This window comes from Passer domesticus, chromosome 6 (genome assembly GCF_036417665.1).
Source record: "Passer domesticus isolate bPasDom1 chromosome 6, bPasDom1.hap1, whole genome shotgun sequence".
Taxonomy (NCBI): Eukaryota; Metazoa; Chordata; class Aves; order Passeriformes; family Passeridae; genus Passer; species Passer domesticus.
The window spans coordinates 59170432-59185601 of record NC_087479.1 but is presented as its reverse complement, the minus strand read 5'-3'; the positions used below and the strand labels follow the sequence as shown (position 1 = coordinate 59185601).

The following is a 15170-nucleotide window of genomic DNA, read 5'->3' as shown; positions in this document are numbered from 1 at the left end:
GACCGGGATCACATTCTGCCTTTGGTTTATGTGCAGTCAGTGTTGCTGGGAGCTTTTTCTCTCCCAGAGCCTTGCTTGAGAGAGATTTCTGGGAGAAAAAAAGGATTGGCAGAGGAGGGTGAGAAGAAAGGAGAAGGGGAACGTGTGGAACAGGGACACTCAGAGACACTTCCACTAACAAGGAAGCAGGAATTTAGGATGGTGTCTGACCTTTTTCAGCATGCAGCTAATGTGTGGAGGAAATTATTCTTCATACAGAACTGCTGTTCTGGGGCTGTTCCACCACGGAAACATGGAGGATACAGGGACCACGGAGAACTCAGCACTGATGGGCAGGGGAAGTATCAGTTTAGAAAGCAGACTTCTAATTTGATAAGGAATTTTGAGTTCTTTCCATTTTGAAGCAGAATACCCATCACTTGACTCCAAAAAATTTGCTTTCAAAATATTTTAAAATATAGTCATAGAAGGGCATTCCAAATGAGAAATCAAAAGTCTCACTTTGAAATTTCAGTTTTCTCAAAATACTAACTTTGAAACACCCTTTTCTATTAAATTTTAACTGAAATGATGCCATTTCTACTACATAGGTTTTTATTCTTTTGGCTGCTTCAGCTTCTTTTGTTTGGTTGATTTTTTGTATGTAGGTTTTTTTTTTTTGTAGAGAAATATCCATCCTGAGAAAGCTCCCCTGGAAATTCTGGTGGCCACGCTCCTGGGCTCTGTAACTTCACATGGTGCATACACATGGACACAAATCTCTGAATTATTATTTCCTTAAACTGCTCCCAAACCCCCAGTAAATGGTAGCTGAAGCCTCAGTGATATTACAGGATCCATCCTGTTTCTGCCCATGCCTGTGGAATTACAAGGCTGTTGGGAAATCCCTTGCAGGAAAAAGTCTTCACTGCTTTTAGAGCCAAACTTGCAGTGCTTGTACCACTGAAAAAAATTCCTTATCAAACCACTGCTCTCCAAGGCATTTGACTTTTATTTTTTACTCCTGACCCTTCCCATGTTTTGTTGGTTAATATTCTCACCATTACCCAGTTACTCCAGCAGAATTGGGCATATGCTGCCTTTAACTTTCTGAAAACCTCTGAATATTTTATCTCCACCCTTTGTGGTTGTACATAACCGTGTCTGTCCTTTGTTTAGCCATGCTAAAGTGCTGGCCCCTAATCATTTAAATGTATGGCATTCCTGACAAATCTTCTCCTACAAAGTAATTATTACAATCATTAAATTTACAAAGAAAAAGCCACCAAAAGACAAAAGGAAAAGCCCAGTTTTGAAAATGAATGCATATAAATAGTAGTTAAAAAGGTGTTTAAAAAGAAAAACACTGGCTGCAGCTGTTCTCTACTGTACCCTGAGTACTATACCTGTTGTGCTGATGCTGAAGCCTAATTAATTTCTATTTCCTCCTTACATTGGTGACCCTTAGGAACTGGAAGGATTAAAGATCTATGACTTTCCAGCATCTTTTGGCTATGAAATGATTCATTACACATGCACTTTCATTTTTTTTTCTGTACAGTTGATTAAGAACAGACAGAAAAAATCACGCAACAAAGGGTGACCTTGTGACTCAGGAGAAGATGAATATCCACTGATCTGCCTCTCAAAAGGCAATTATATGTTCTGGTTTTGGTGGTTTTTTGAATACTTCCGGTTTTGATTGTGGTTTGGGTTTTTTTTAATTAAAAAAAATCATTAAACAAGGTGAATATTATCCCTTGTGTTTACTGCCTTAAAATAGCCATGAAATTGTTTTTGTTGCTGCTAAGCTTTTGCCATGTTTTTCAACAGTGAAGATTCATGGGTTTGCAAATCTGTATCTTCTAAAGTCACTTGCATTTGCAAATCAATTAAATAGGTACATCTCCACAACCATAACTGATTGTTTCCCTGATACCAAAGCTTAAAGAAATAGAACACCAGGTTAATAGAGGATAGGTTTTCTGTATTAAAAAAAATAAATTAAAAAGTCAAGTTTTGTTTCTCTTTTACTGACACAAAAAAATGTAGGTATGGCACTTGACATTGATGGGTTGGATTTGAATTCATAAACAGAGATTTGGTTTGTTTCTGTTCCTTCTCAAGTTCAAAAGTTTCGTTAGCCACTGTAAACATTTTAAAGGCTTTTCTGAGCTCTTGCTCACTGCCGTCACTTCTCCAAACCCTGCAAGTTGCCAGAACAGGGATTTCAGAAACACTAGCTAAAACATCTTGACAAGCTAAACAGTTTTTAGAACTGGAGTAGGTGGACTTAGCTGACTTGCTGCCAGCTCCAGAGTCTGCACACTGTCGAGGGAGATAAGCAGTGCAGGCGGAGTGGATTCAGGCTGGTGCCAGCAATCTGCAGATCCTGGACCTGCTCTCATCTCTGCCATTAGCAGCGCCGTGTCCTGAGCAAGCCCTGTCTTGTTGGCCACGCCTGTTCCTCTGTAGGTGAGCTAGGGGCAGGATTTACCTATTTCTTTCAAAAAATGTTTGTTTTCCTCGATTTTTGAGGGTTTAAGCCCTCAGCCTTATGACCTGCACCTATTCATGTGCATTTGGCAGATGCTGAACTGCTCACAGCTCTTAGCAGGAATGGACCTGAGCAATGCAGCCTTTGAGGAAGATTTTTTCACTTCAGATTTCAGTATTTTATGCTTTTTATTATGCTTTCCATGAACAACTGACTGAAAAATTTAGCCTCTTTTCATCTCTGTTCCACACATACCATGGTTGGCATTAACATCTCCAAAACAGGGAACTTGAAACTTCCTTCTGGTGATGTTATGATTCCAGTTGCATCTCAGTTATACAACATAAATGCCTAAAAATACAAATTCGCAAATCTTTCTTGCTTGGGCAAACTCAAGAACAGCAGCAGTGAACAATTAGCATTTTTAGAATGCAGAAGTTCAAATACTTATAGACACCCTAATTTTTAACTCTCTCCTTGCCAAAACACTAACATGCATTTCAACATGCATCTTAAATTAATTTTTTTTAATATGCTTTTATTTCCTGAATCTGTGCAAAAGTATTTCAGCATTGTCTGATATACTGTTGTATTTTTGACCCAGACCCTAACATAGCTTGAAGATTCTTACAAACAGATGAAATCAATTTCTTGGCTTTGAAATTTCTGGCATACTCTGGTTCTTTATGGATGTCAAAGTGAACAACTTGATATACAGCTCATGTCTCTTCATAGCTTTGAACTATCCATAACTCTCTTTTGGGTTTTAGTAAACACATTCCTTAAAGTCTGTGGCATGCTACTTCTCAAATTCTATCTGTACTAGGGTCTTGTTTCTGCACTCTCTTCTCTCTTAGATTCAGAAATATTTCCGTATATTTCCATTTCTATTTGCACCTTGATCTGTTGGGGTTTTTTGTTAGAAGAGAAAGCTGCCAATAGGCTGTTAGGAACAGGATTTTTTTAAAAAGTGTATATATGAACTTAAACATTCAGAAAAAGAGCAATTTTTGTTTCATGCCTATATATTAAACATAACTATATTTGACAACTGAAAAGATAGCACCAGTGGCAGAAGCTATTACACTCTAAGACCAAAGCCACGATTTTACCTGCTAAAATGACTTCCTTACTCCACTTATCCCCCTCATCTAAGTTGAGAAAACTCCTCAAGAAAGTTTACCTGCTTATCAAGTGCTGAGCACTCTGAGAATCCCAAGAGCCAGGAGGAACCAGAGCTGTATTTCCAGCTGGCTCTCTGTGCCCTGCATTGGCTAGCGATGTTTAACAAGCAGCTTTTGACAGAGGATCTTCCTTCCTAGGGGCACAGAAAGTTATGAAAGAGGATACTTGGCACCTTCTGAAAGAGAAGGTTTTTTCTTTTATCTGAAATGGACCATCTGACACCTTCCTGCTTCATATCTGACACCTTCTTCTTTCATAGTTTTCTACTTTATCTTGTGACAAAGCCATGTGTTTTTGCTTGATCCCACTTGAGTTTGAAGATGGCAACCAAGGAAATATCAGCCACTTGTTTTTTTCTCTTCAAACATGCCATCAGTTTGTGAACAAATCCAACCAAAAACCCCACCCCAAACCCTGACTATGTTTTAGATGCTACTAAACAAAACATGCTAACAGGAGAAACCCAAGCTAAAAATAAAAAGTATCCTGTTTTCTTGATAAACCATCTATTAGTGTAAGCTGACTGGTAGATATTAAAAAAAAAAGGCAAAAAAAAAAAAGCTTATCTAGTACATTTCATGCTCATACTAAAGTTGATCCACTTAATTATTTCTATCATTATACAGCCCACTGCTTGGAAAAAAGTGTCAGTGTTACAGGAGAGAGATTTTATGCTCAGAGGGCCTTGAATTAGAAGAACAGTCATTTTGATATTGGAGATTCATTTGTGGCATCAGACTGCTTTTAAGCATGTAAAAAATTTTTATGCTGACAAGTGTCTGTTATGAAATAATTTCAAACACTGGGATGGTAACAGATGTTATAGTCCAAAGAATAAAAACTGCTGGTTTAGGATAAAAAAATCTTCCAGTGTTATTAGAAAACAGAAGAAAGCACATGGCATAATAGGTCAGTTTAACGGCATTGTTTGCAGCAAAGCTGACATTTCAGGCATAATCTGCAGTGCTCACTTGAAGTAGGACATTTTGCTGGGCAGAGAAGGATTTGATACATTCTTTTATATTGCTGTGTCAAATTGGATTAGAACATAATAAAATGGAGAATGTAAAATAAAGGCCTTTGGGCTCGCTGGTTAGGCAGTGTAATAAGATGCACAAAGAATTAAAATGAATTGTGCTCTTCAGAAGTATGACAAACCTGGCATGTGCAGTTTGTGTGGAGCTTCCCTTTTTCTCATTCATTTCCTAAGAATATCCTTCCTGTGTGCACTTTCTGCTGACCTACATAAAGTGAATTCCCTTCAGCGGCTTTGCCCAGCATTTTTCTCTTCTCTTAATTATTATTTGAAACAAGACGACGTTCGAATATGAATTATTGAAAACCTGTTACAGTTGATACAGTTTTGGTTTCCAACCATAAACTTCCCAATGGAGCTCAAAACTTCACCAAAATTTCTTTCTGAGTTTCACTAAAGCTGCCTGCTGGCTGGCCTGGAGAGCAGCCACAGGAGGATTCACCGAGCAGCCCTGGATCAGGATCCAGCTTCTGCTGTTGGGCTGAGAGATATCTCAGCTCCACAGACAAGAAAATGGGCTGAAACTTGGTTTCTTAAACGATGCATGGAGTATTTCTCATAACCCCATGGAACGAATTCTAACCTTTGAAATTTCAGAAATGTTAATTGGTAAGCTGGGTACTCCACACTTTCATTTATCTGCTACTCTTATCTCAGAACCCACATTACCCAAAATTGGATGTGTCTCCTATGTGCCATGAGTCACTTGCTTTGAAAAGGCCTCTGTTAGCTGGAAAGCCAGTGACAAGTCTAGATGGCAGGTCGTGTGTTCTGTTTGGATAAACAGGGTTACACTTCATGGGAGAACTGGTATCAGGAGGAATTAATAAATGACTCATGTTGCAGTCCTGAATTTCATTTCAGATATTACAGAAAATCTGAATACAAACGATATGCTGCATTACTTTTGAAATTTGGAAGAAGTGATTCAAAAGAAAATACCAGAGCCAATCTTCTGCCTAAGTTAAAGCAGGGAAAAATGACCCATTCATATCAAAGCAGCCCCAGTGTGCGTGCACACCCAGCTTTCAGTTGACTGTGAAAAATGAAGTTGATCTTTGGACACTTAATGCTGTATGAAGGCAGCCTTTCACTTGCAATAACTGTCATCTGCTCTGTCACATCCTTACTTTTCCCTTGCAGCTGAAAAGCAGTAACTTCTACAAAAGCCAGGTTTATCCTCCCTGACACCAAGTGTCCCTGCCCCTGCCTGTACCCCAAGTGAGGAACTGCTTGTGCTGCTGCTGCACTTCCATCGTCATGTGGGACAGGATTGTGCAGAGAATTCACCTTAAAACTAGGAAAATATCCTTTTTCATAAAGAATTTTCCAGGAAAAACAAAAATATTTAATCAATTTGGTCTGTAATATGGCCGTGCTAGCAGACCACAGAGGTATAAGGTGAGGGTCTACATTCAGGCAAGTTATTTGTCTCAGAACATCCTTTATTTTTCAATGACTTCTTATTCTCAGCTAAGCAGATGTTTCAGAGCTTTCCTGAACCGAGGTCTAGAAAACTTACCCTTTGATCTTCCTGCTAATGATGTCTGGTTTATTTGACTCTAAAATGTGCACTGCACTGGAGTGTGGTTTGACACAGCAAATGAAATGTTTCCTGACACTTGGCACTGGTGCCTTCACCCCTGTGGATTTCTGCACTGTATCATTCTCACTGAAGGTCTGTCCTCCTGAGGATGCGTGGGATTCATCTCTAATGGCACTACAAGGAGGTTGGCTCCTGCTCTGAGTAGAAAGTTCCTTCTTTTTGGGAAGCAATTTCCATGGTTTTATATCTAATCACTGTTTGGATTCCTGCATAGAACTCGATAACAGAGACTTTGAGATAACTGAAATACAGACTTCTAAAATACATTCCTCATTTCCCTGGGAACACAACGATGCCAAACAAAGAGTTAAACCAATTCAGTGTGTTAAACCATTCACTGCTTTCATGGAACAGCATTGTATGAACTCTGGCTGGCTGGATTGTAGCTTTGGGGTTTTCTGACTTTATAAGTCTTTTGACTTCAGTCTTTTGAAGAACTGAAGATTGCTGCATAAGAAACGTTGAATCTGCAGTTCTGGCTGATTAGTGTGCTGTAAGTTACATAAAAAATCATGCAAAACAGGAAGATAGGCAAAATAAGAAAAGTAATATTTCCTTAAGTAAGTTTCAGATTAAGTAAGATTAAAACATTCTCCAGCATTTCTGCCCTATCAGCAGGGCAGTGACTAAGCCCACTGTCTCCTACATAAAACATTCTTTAATATATCCAAAGAACAAGAAATGAGGACTGAAAATGTACTGTCAATTTCCCTGGATTAAGGTCAAAGCTTGAGAAAGAGAGAGAATAGTGTATTTTTCTTCACAAATTCAACAGACAATTTCAGTTTTAATCAGATTAGGGAAATGAATTCAGAAACAAATAAAATTCGAAAAGAAGAATTATAATACTTACATTGGTGACATATTCAATATCCTTCCAAATATTACATTCCCTGGGAAAATCTGCCAAATCTAAAAAATTATCCACTACCACTTGGCCAATCAAGTCGTGCCTGGAGAATCTGTCAAAGTCATACACAGAGAAATGGAGTTTCCTTGTGTTGAGATCATTGTAAGGGACAGTAAATAAAAAAACTTCATCAAACACTGGATTTAGGGTCTTTCTGTGCACTTTAGTCTGGTGTTTTGTTTTCCTGTCGGGGAGCAGATATATCTTCACATAGGGATCTGAAGTTCCAGAGAAGTCCTTTGCCGGCAGGTTGACGGCCTTGTGAATCTTCACTATCAGCTGCTCTAGATCACAGTCATACTTGAGGATGAAGTTGAGTTTTCCACAGGCCTTGCTGTTACTCCTCCGGCCGTCGTCCGTGTCCAGCGACCTCTGCTTGTAGAGCTCTGGCTTGATGCGGCCGATGCCCGTCAGCTGCTCCTGCTTCTGCACCTGCTGGATGTTGAAGTCAGGGTTGGACAGGTTGAGCTGTCTCCGGAGTGAGTTGTGCCTTAAAGCCAAAGAGAAAGAATTGAAACAGGCTGTGCACACACGCTGAAGATCCCGCTCACGTTCGGCGTTTCCGTAGTGTACAACGGGGTCGGGTTTTTAACAAAGGCATCAACCCTGAGACCCGGCGTTTGTGAGAGCTGACCTTCAGCACCAGACTGCTACTGCCACATCAGTGTCTGTTCCCACGTCTCAGTCTGGGCTAGAACGGTTTGCTGACCACCCCAACAATTGTTTTCCTTTTTCTCTCACACCTGATGTAATAAACTCTGTGGTACTTAGGCTGAAAAGCTCCTTTACTTTCATTAGCTGAGGATAAGAATGTTGCTTTTAGCTTTGGTCCAGTGAAATTTAATAATTCACACTTACTGTGACTGAAATTTCTCCTTCATGGATGGTAACAAAAATCAAATTTGCAATCCCTGTTGAGGTAGGGGGATGTGAAAGTGAACGTTGAATTAGGTAAAAGCTTAATCTTCTATGAGTTCCATTTTATTGTCCTATTCATATGCAGCAATCAGTGTATTGAAGCACCAGGAGCTCAGGTTGAACACAGAAAGAGCATGTGGAAAATGCCAGCACAGGATTAATCCAAAGCTATCTATATTGAATGTAATCAGCAAGAGTTCCTCTGCTATAATTGTTCATTCATTCCTGGTAAATATCTGTTTACCCATGCTTAAAACAGGAACAGCCTCTTATGTGCTATCCTATTTTTTTTTCTCTTGTTGCATAATAAATACATAATCTTGTGTCTCTACATTAGTCATTTCCAGGATAAAATATTATCATGTCACCAAAGAAAAAAAAATTCAACCCTTAAGCGCCTCATGGCAGTGAGAGGCACAGAATATCCTGTGGAGGAATACAAAGAAGAGGCTAGCAAAGAGCCACTGGGATAGTGCTGTACCTTCTTCAGCTGAAGTGCATCTGCTTTGACTCAGGCATTTACTGGCTCTTCACATGCTGATCCTAATTCTTGCTGTATGAAACATAATCCTTTTTTCACCTGCCCCTGCACACACTCTCAGCCTCCCCCTTTCCTCTTCCCTCGTGTACTGGTTTTCCAGTTCCCCTGGAGACTTCATGGGCTCTTGTTCAGTCACTCTTCCCCCCACAGTCATGATTGTGGCTAAAATCTACAATTTTTTTAATCTTATTTCTAACTCTTGCAAGAGTTTCATTAGCTTGCCCTACTTTTCTTCTTTGGAAAAATCTTTAAGGAGATATTACTGAGTGTTCAGCATCAGTGCTAAGTGCAAATGAATATGCTTTACAAGCTAAATCTAGGCTGTCCTGGTGCTTTTAAGGGATGCAGGACTCTGTTATCCAGGTCCTGAGGGAAAAGCACCAACGAGACAGTAGTTGTGATGTCTCAGGATTTTAGCTTTTATATTTTTCATATATTTGTAATCCTGCAATTCTTTAGTGTATAACTCTAAACTCCATATAAAGTGTTAGCTGCTCTTCTCCCAGTTTGGGCAGGCAGAACAATTCCTCTCCAGGTCTGGGAATCAAGGACACCTCACTGCCTCAGGCCCTGAGAGATGGAAACAAAAGTGAGCTGGGGGCAGCAAACTGGGGGTAAATGACTTCATTACCTGAAGCTGTAATTGGAGGATTAACCCCCAGTATGAAAATGGACCAAGCTTATAAAAGTATGAAAACCTGTGACCCGTCGTCCATTTTGGGTATAGTCCCTGGGTGGGCTTTTTCTCCCCAAAATGTACCTGAAGGCCCTTCAATAAATATAACTGCTTTTTATTCCCTTAGTTTTGTCTGGCCTCTGTTTTTAGGTAGTCCCAACAAGGCATCAGTTGTGAGGAGAGTGGAATAGGATTGTGATCCTGTCGTTTCGACCTACGAGGCTTGTGCACCTCAGTGAACAACTTCTGTATATAGATATACTTTTAAAGGAACATGGCAAGAAAATAATACCTTTTTTTAGATCAGGGCGCCATGCTTTTTGGGCTGTATTCAGGGATAACAGAGACAAATCGGAGCTACTGACCGGGCAGACGAGGTGGGCTCAGTGGTCTGGCGCTGCATCCGCACATTGGGCACGCAGTTCTCCTTGGCTCCCGCCTGGGTGTCCAGCGGGAGGTCTGGGGAGGTGTGGCTGATCTTCATGGAGGCCTCGGGGTAGGCAGCAGGCTGCCCCAGGTACTCCTCGCTGTAGTCGCGCTCATTGGCGTCCGCGTCCGCGTAGTGCAGCGGCTCCTGCTTGCTGTCCTTGTTCCCAAAGGGCAATCCCCGCTCCCGCCACGGGATCCAGCACAGCTTCCAGGACACGAAGAGGGACACGCCGAACAGAGCCAGGCCACAGGCTGTGACAACCAAGGACAGCAGGCTTATGGAGATATCTGCAAAGGAGACAAGTGCATCTGTGTCACGCCTCGGCGCTCCGTGGAGCTCAGTGTCTCCGGAGCGCCAGCACAGCGCCCAACACCTCTGGACTGCAAATTAAATTCTGGTCCCTGCAACAGTCAGAACATTTTTAATAGTTCTAATTTCTTTCCCCCAAAGGAGAAAAAAAAAAGTTTGGAATTCAGTATAAGACCTGAACCTAGCTTACAATTTCCCTCCAAAAGCTGGGTGGGATGAAAGGTTGTTCTAAATTGGAAAAGGGCTGTTCACTTGCTCATTCAACTTCCTGTTGATGAAAAAGCTGTGCCTGCAGTACATTTTTCTTTTTGGGTTTTTTTCTTTTTATGTAGTGCAGTTTCCTCCACCTGTTTTACCAGTTCTTACTAGCTTCTCTTCCAGAGCCTGTATTAGCCTTAAACACCATGAAAATATGCACACAAGCACCTCCGTGACCAGAATTTTTAAAGTATTGCACTGCTGTATCTTGGTTTATTATTTTAATTCCATTCCATCTAATTTTAGACTCATTCCTATATTTACAAATTATTTTTGACTATCAATGCATGGCTTGCTCTTTGTAATTTAGTTAGGATACCAGTATCTCTTCAAAACAGGTTTTACTGGGTTTTGTAACTCCAGAGGCTCTTTCTTTTCTTTTTCCAAACTTCTGGTATAAAAAGGAATGTGGAGATGAGCTTTATGTTGTTTTTCCCCACATTTCCAGCATTATCCTACTCCATCAACAGAAATAAGTTACTGGGAGTGAGTTTTGCTCTGTTTTGCTTTAAGTTGCAGGTTGGGAAAATGACTCAGTGGAACAGCTGTTTTTGTGGTTACAATGTTTTTGAAATGAATCTCTCTGTGGATTACACAATACATCATGCCTTGAACACAATTAGTGAGGATTCTATTTTACTGCCTTCAATTATAAACACAAGCTGATCAAAGCAATTTTTCACACTGTGTGTAGGTTCAGAGTGTCAGGCTGCATCTCTCTAAGCAAACAGCTAGCCTGAATTCTCAAAGGATGGCAGAAGGTTGAAATGTACTGCTTCTACTAAGACAATTATTTAAAAATGACAATTCAGATGAAACAGCCCCAGTCCATTCCAAAATAAAAATAACATTTTTTTAAAAAAGTGGAAAAGTCAATACCTTCTGCCCCTGCTGTGAGTCTCATTCTCACCAGGCAGACAGATTAAATTTCCACAGTGGGGGGAGTGACACTGCAATCCATTTCACACAGGAGCTGTCCAGTTTATTTTGCATGCTGCAAACCAATTTCAAACAATTTTAGCCAGCATGGCCCTTTCTGTCCTTCTCCGAGTCATATCAAGACAAAGCTCATTAACACTGGGGACAGCACAGCAGCTGCTTGGAATTACAGCAAAGAGTTTCTCAGAGCTAAAATTAATTAAAGAATTCCTCCCATGCATGAAAGGGAATTTGGGAGAGAGTGGAATGGTAGTTCTTGATAATTTTTGAATATTTATTGGTAAACAAATGTGGCAGTGGAGGCAGAGCACAACCTCTTTTTGATTAAAAAGCTGAGGATCAAGGATGCAGAAGTGAAAGAAGGCCTTTAAAATAATTTGTCTTGGATTCCCTGGAGAAGAAGCAAGGTCTGCATGAGAGGTCTGCAAAAAGGCCATTTATTTCAAAGAATTGATTCAAATAAATGACCCAGCATTGAAAGAAATGAGAAAGTTGGAGTTATCAGAAGCAGCCAGAAGATTACAAGGTGAGAACAGAAGACTGCCCAATGATAAGGGTGTGTGAATACAAAGATGAGGAATAATTTGAAAAGTAGACCAGCAGTCCCCTACCCTACTTTGAAGATGGCTTAGCAGAGGAAGTTTTCTAGAGAACAGACACTGTTCTGTGAGAAGAAACACATGATGGCATTATGAACTGTTTTTTATCTGGAGAGTCTGGGGGGCTTTAATAACATCTACAACACCATCATCTCACAGCTTGCTTGCAGAAAAGCTGGGCAGTAAACAGTGCAGGTCACAGCAGGAGAGGAGAGTGTTTATCCATCATCTTGGTTTCACTTCTTCCTGACTCCTTTGTGGCAGAAAGAAGTTTTTGTATGAAATTTTCGTTTCTCTGGGTGGAAAAGAGACCATCACGTATCCGTCTTGCTTCTGTGGAAGACAGCAGACTAAAGGGTCATGCTCTAAGCTTTTCCCTTTCATCAGACAGTAATTTTCACATCCTGCGTGCCTGGCAGGCAATTTTCAACAACAGTGCAGATCCATGGTGAACATCTGAGCTGAGCAAAGTCCCACGTGAAGAGATTTTTGGCTGCTTCCCTGAGCTGCTTTTCTATTACCCACTTGTACTGTTACATACTGTATTTTTACATAAAAATGTGTAATTTTTACTACATCTTTCCAGATGTCTCAGTTTTTCTAAGCCTGTTTATCTGTATTCTCCTGTGGTAGCAGTACTCATCTGATGCCAGTGATTTCCTCTGCTTTGTAATGAGAGCAGACTAAGTCTTTACTACTTTGTCCTCACAGAAATGAGATCTGCAGCACAGAAAGTGTTCTCAGAAATCCAGCTGCTTCTAAATTCCCCCTGTGAATGCCATGGTGCCAGCCAAGCATCTTGATATGAATCCAAGTCAAAATTTCATAGTTCTACCTTTGTCAACATGGCTGCACTAAGAGCTGAGCTCCCAAATTCCAGCACGTCAGAATACTTGGAATATTGCACCTTGCTTATAGCATGTTGCTGCTGGACAATGTGTTCCCCACTAGCAAAGGAGGCTTTTGGATAGACAGAAAACAAGAGGACAGACCTTTAGACTCAGATGAAACATTCTTGAGATTTGGTAGTTGTGTCTTAATTCTTTGTATATTGAGACCGTGACTTCATTGTTAGAGGACTCGGGAGGCACTGCCACTATTTCCATGCATTTCCAACAATCAGGAATTCAGCTGTGGTTTCCAGAAGAACACAAGCTCTCTAAATATCTTGCTCATGGCATTGTCTCACAGATATTCTGATGCAATAATCAATTTTTGACCAGGTTTCCATGTTTCAATGCTTTTATTCTACTGACTTCAACCTCATTTATCTACTATGCTTATCAGCATAATTTTTCTGCTTTTTTTTGTTGTTATTGTTGTTTTTGTGCAGTTTTGTTTGTTTGTTTGTTGTTTTTTGGGTTTTTTTGTTGCAATCACAAGGTTCAAAATGATGTGGAAATAGCAAGCGAAATGGAGTTTTCTACCTGTGGATCACACCATCGTTGTTACCACAGATTGGAAGGATGAACGTGGTGTTTCTGTCTGTGACAGATTTTATTACAGTCAGTGAGATAAAAATACCCTCAGCCCTTTTATCAAAAAGACTCAGTTTGGTCACTGCTGAATGCTGAACCTTTTTACAATTTTTTACTTACATTTTAATGTAGATCTTTTACACAGAAAAGAGAAATCTCACTTTTTATGTCAAGAGATTGTATGATATGAGTATAAATTCTCCTTTTAAAGAGAATCACAGGACCTTTGGGGAAGGGACCCTTCAGATCATTTAGTTCAACACTCTGTCCAAGCAAGGTCACCTTACACAGAATATGCCCAGATAAAATTTTTCCAAAGATGGAGACCTCCCCAGCCACTGTGGGCAACCCATTCCACTGCCTGAGAACCACCAAGTAAGTTCATAGCATAATCTCACTTTGGCAGGGATGAAATACTAAGTGGGTAACATTTGTTAGATCATAATAACCAAAATTTCAGTAACGTTGTAAGACATAGCTGCACTATGCAATTATCTAGTAAAAAAGGAAATAAAATTATGTTTATATTTCAAAGGTTTTTAGTACATATCCACTGAACATAAACTTTTATATTTGAATAAAATAATTTGTTGTTCTAGAAGAATTTGAATTGTCTTCAACTTTTACATACATGGTGCGTGAGTGTTATTCAGTATGGGAGGCTGTAAGACCAAAGATAAATGTGTAATGATTCCATTAAAATACTAACAGTACCACACTGCAAGCCTGTGACTTGTTTTTTTCTGGAATAAATGGTTGTGCTTTACCATCTAAAACTCTGATGCTGAAAAATCTCACCAAAAAATCAGACAAGCAAAATACAGAAATGTGGTGGCTTTGTTTTTCATATGTGAAACAAGCATTGAAGTGGTTTTTCTTCCTTCTTGTATTTATTAAGTTACCATTTGGATTGCTAAATTTTATACAAAATAAAATATCTAAATTAGCCAACAATGGGAAAGGTCAATTGCTAATGCAGATCAATTTATGTGTCTAGACATGCAATTGGAGTTGTGAAGTCAAAAGCACAAATTATACTGTTTGGATTTGTCTGACTCAAAGGATTCAAATAAGAGCCAACATATGATGAATAAAAAACAACTGAACTGGCAATTTCTCATCAGCCAGGTACAGAGAGAACATTTAATCAAAGGAACTGCTGATCAATAATGTAATTTTTTAGACAATCAAGTTGTTGGTTGACTAGATGTGACTGGTGTTCCATCAAATGAACTCCTTTCCCAACAAACTGGCTGTAATTTGGTTTAACTTGAGGCTGAATGAGTTTTACTAGAAATCCTAACTGGGAGAGTTCTTTACACATTCTTGTCAAAGTACAACAAACTTTCTTTTCTCTGCTGATTTACTCTCTTGTTTTTATTAAAATGACTATTCCAATATTCCAGAAATATTGTAATATACAGTTGATCTGCTAGGTGAAGTTTGGCTAGCAAGTGGTAAAACAAATCTTAGCAATTCAAAATCTTGCAATACAGATATTTTTAGTCCAAAAGAAGCAATCTTCCCCTATTTATACCCAACAAGTTGCAGAAAGCATTCAAATAAAAAAACAAATTTCTTTCTGAATAATCATATTACTAGAATATAGGATATATTGGGACAGATCAATCTTTGCAAATATGATTCTGTCTAAATTAAGTGGAAATTTCAATCTTGTCATCTCCTGAGGGAAAAAAATTCCTCTTTTCATTACTTTTTTGTTGTTTGGGGGAGGTTTTAAGGAATATGTTTAGAAGTCTGGTTTCTTAAAAAACAATGAAAACATCAGTGCCTATTTCTGAAATCCCA

The 15170-nt window shown here is 39.5% G+C and overlaps 1 protein-coding gene across 4 annotated transcripts in view; it reads right to left on the bottom strand.

Moving 5' to 3' along the window:
* Window positions 1-15170, bottom strand: part of LOC135303885 (synaptotagmin-9) — a 66994-nt gene that overhangs the window by 26385 nt on the left and 25439 nt on the right. For all 4 annotated transcript variants that reach the window (XR_010365292.1, XR_010365293.1, XM_064426096.1 and 1 more), the window contains exons 2-3: window positions 9714-10065; window positions 7157-7703 (exon numbers count right to left, since the gene is read on the bottom strand). Coding sequence is in view for 2 of the 4 variants with exons in the window: in XM_064426096.1 (XP_064282166.1) it covers window positions 7157-7703; window positions 9714-10065 (899 nt within the window). In the remaining 2 variants the exon portion in view is untranslated. The remainder of the gene's footprint in view (window positions 1-7156; window positions 7704-9713; window positions 10066-15170) is intronic.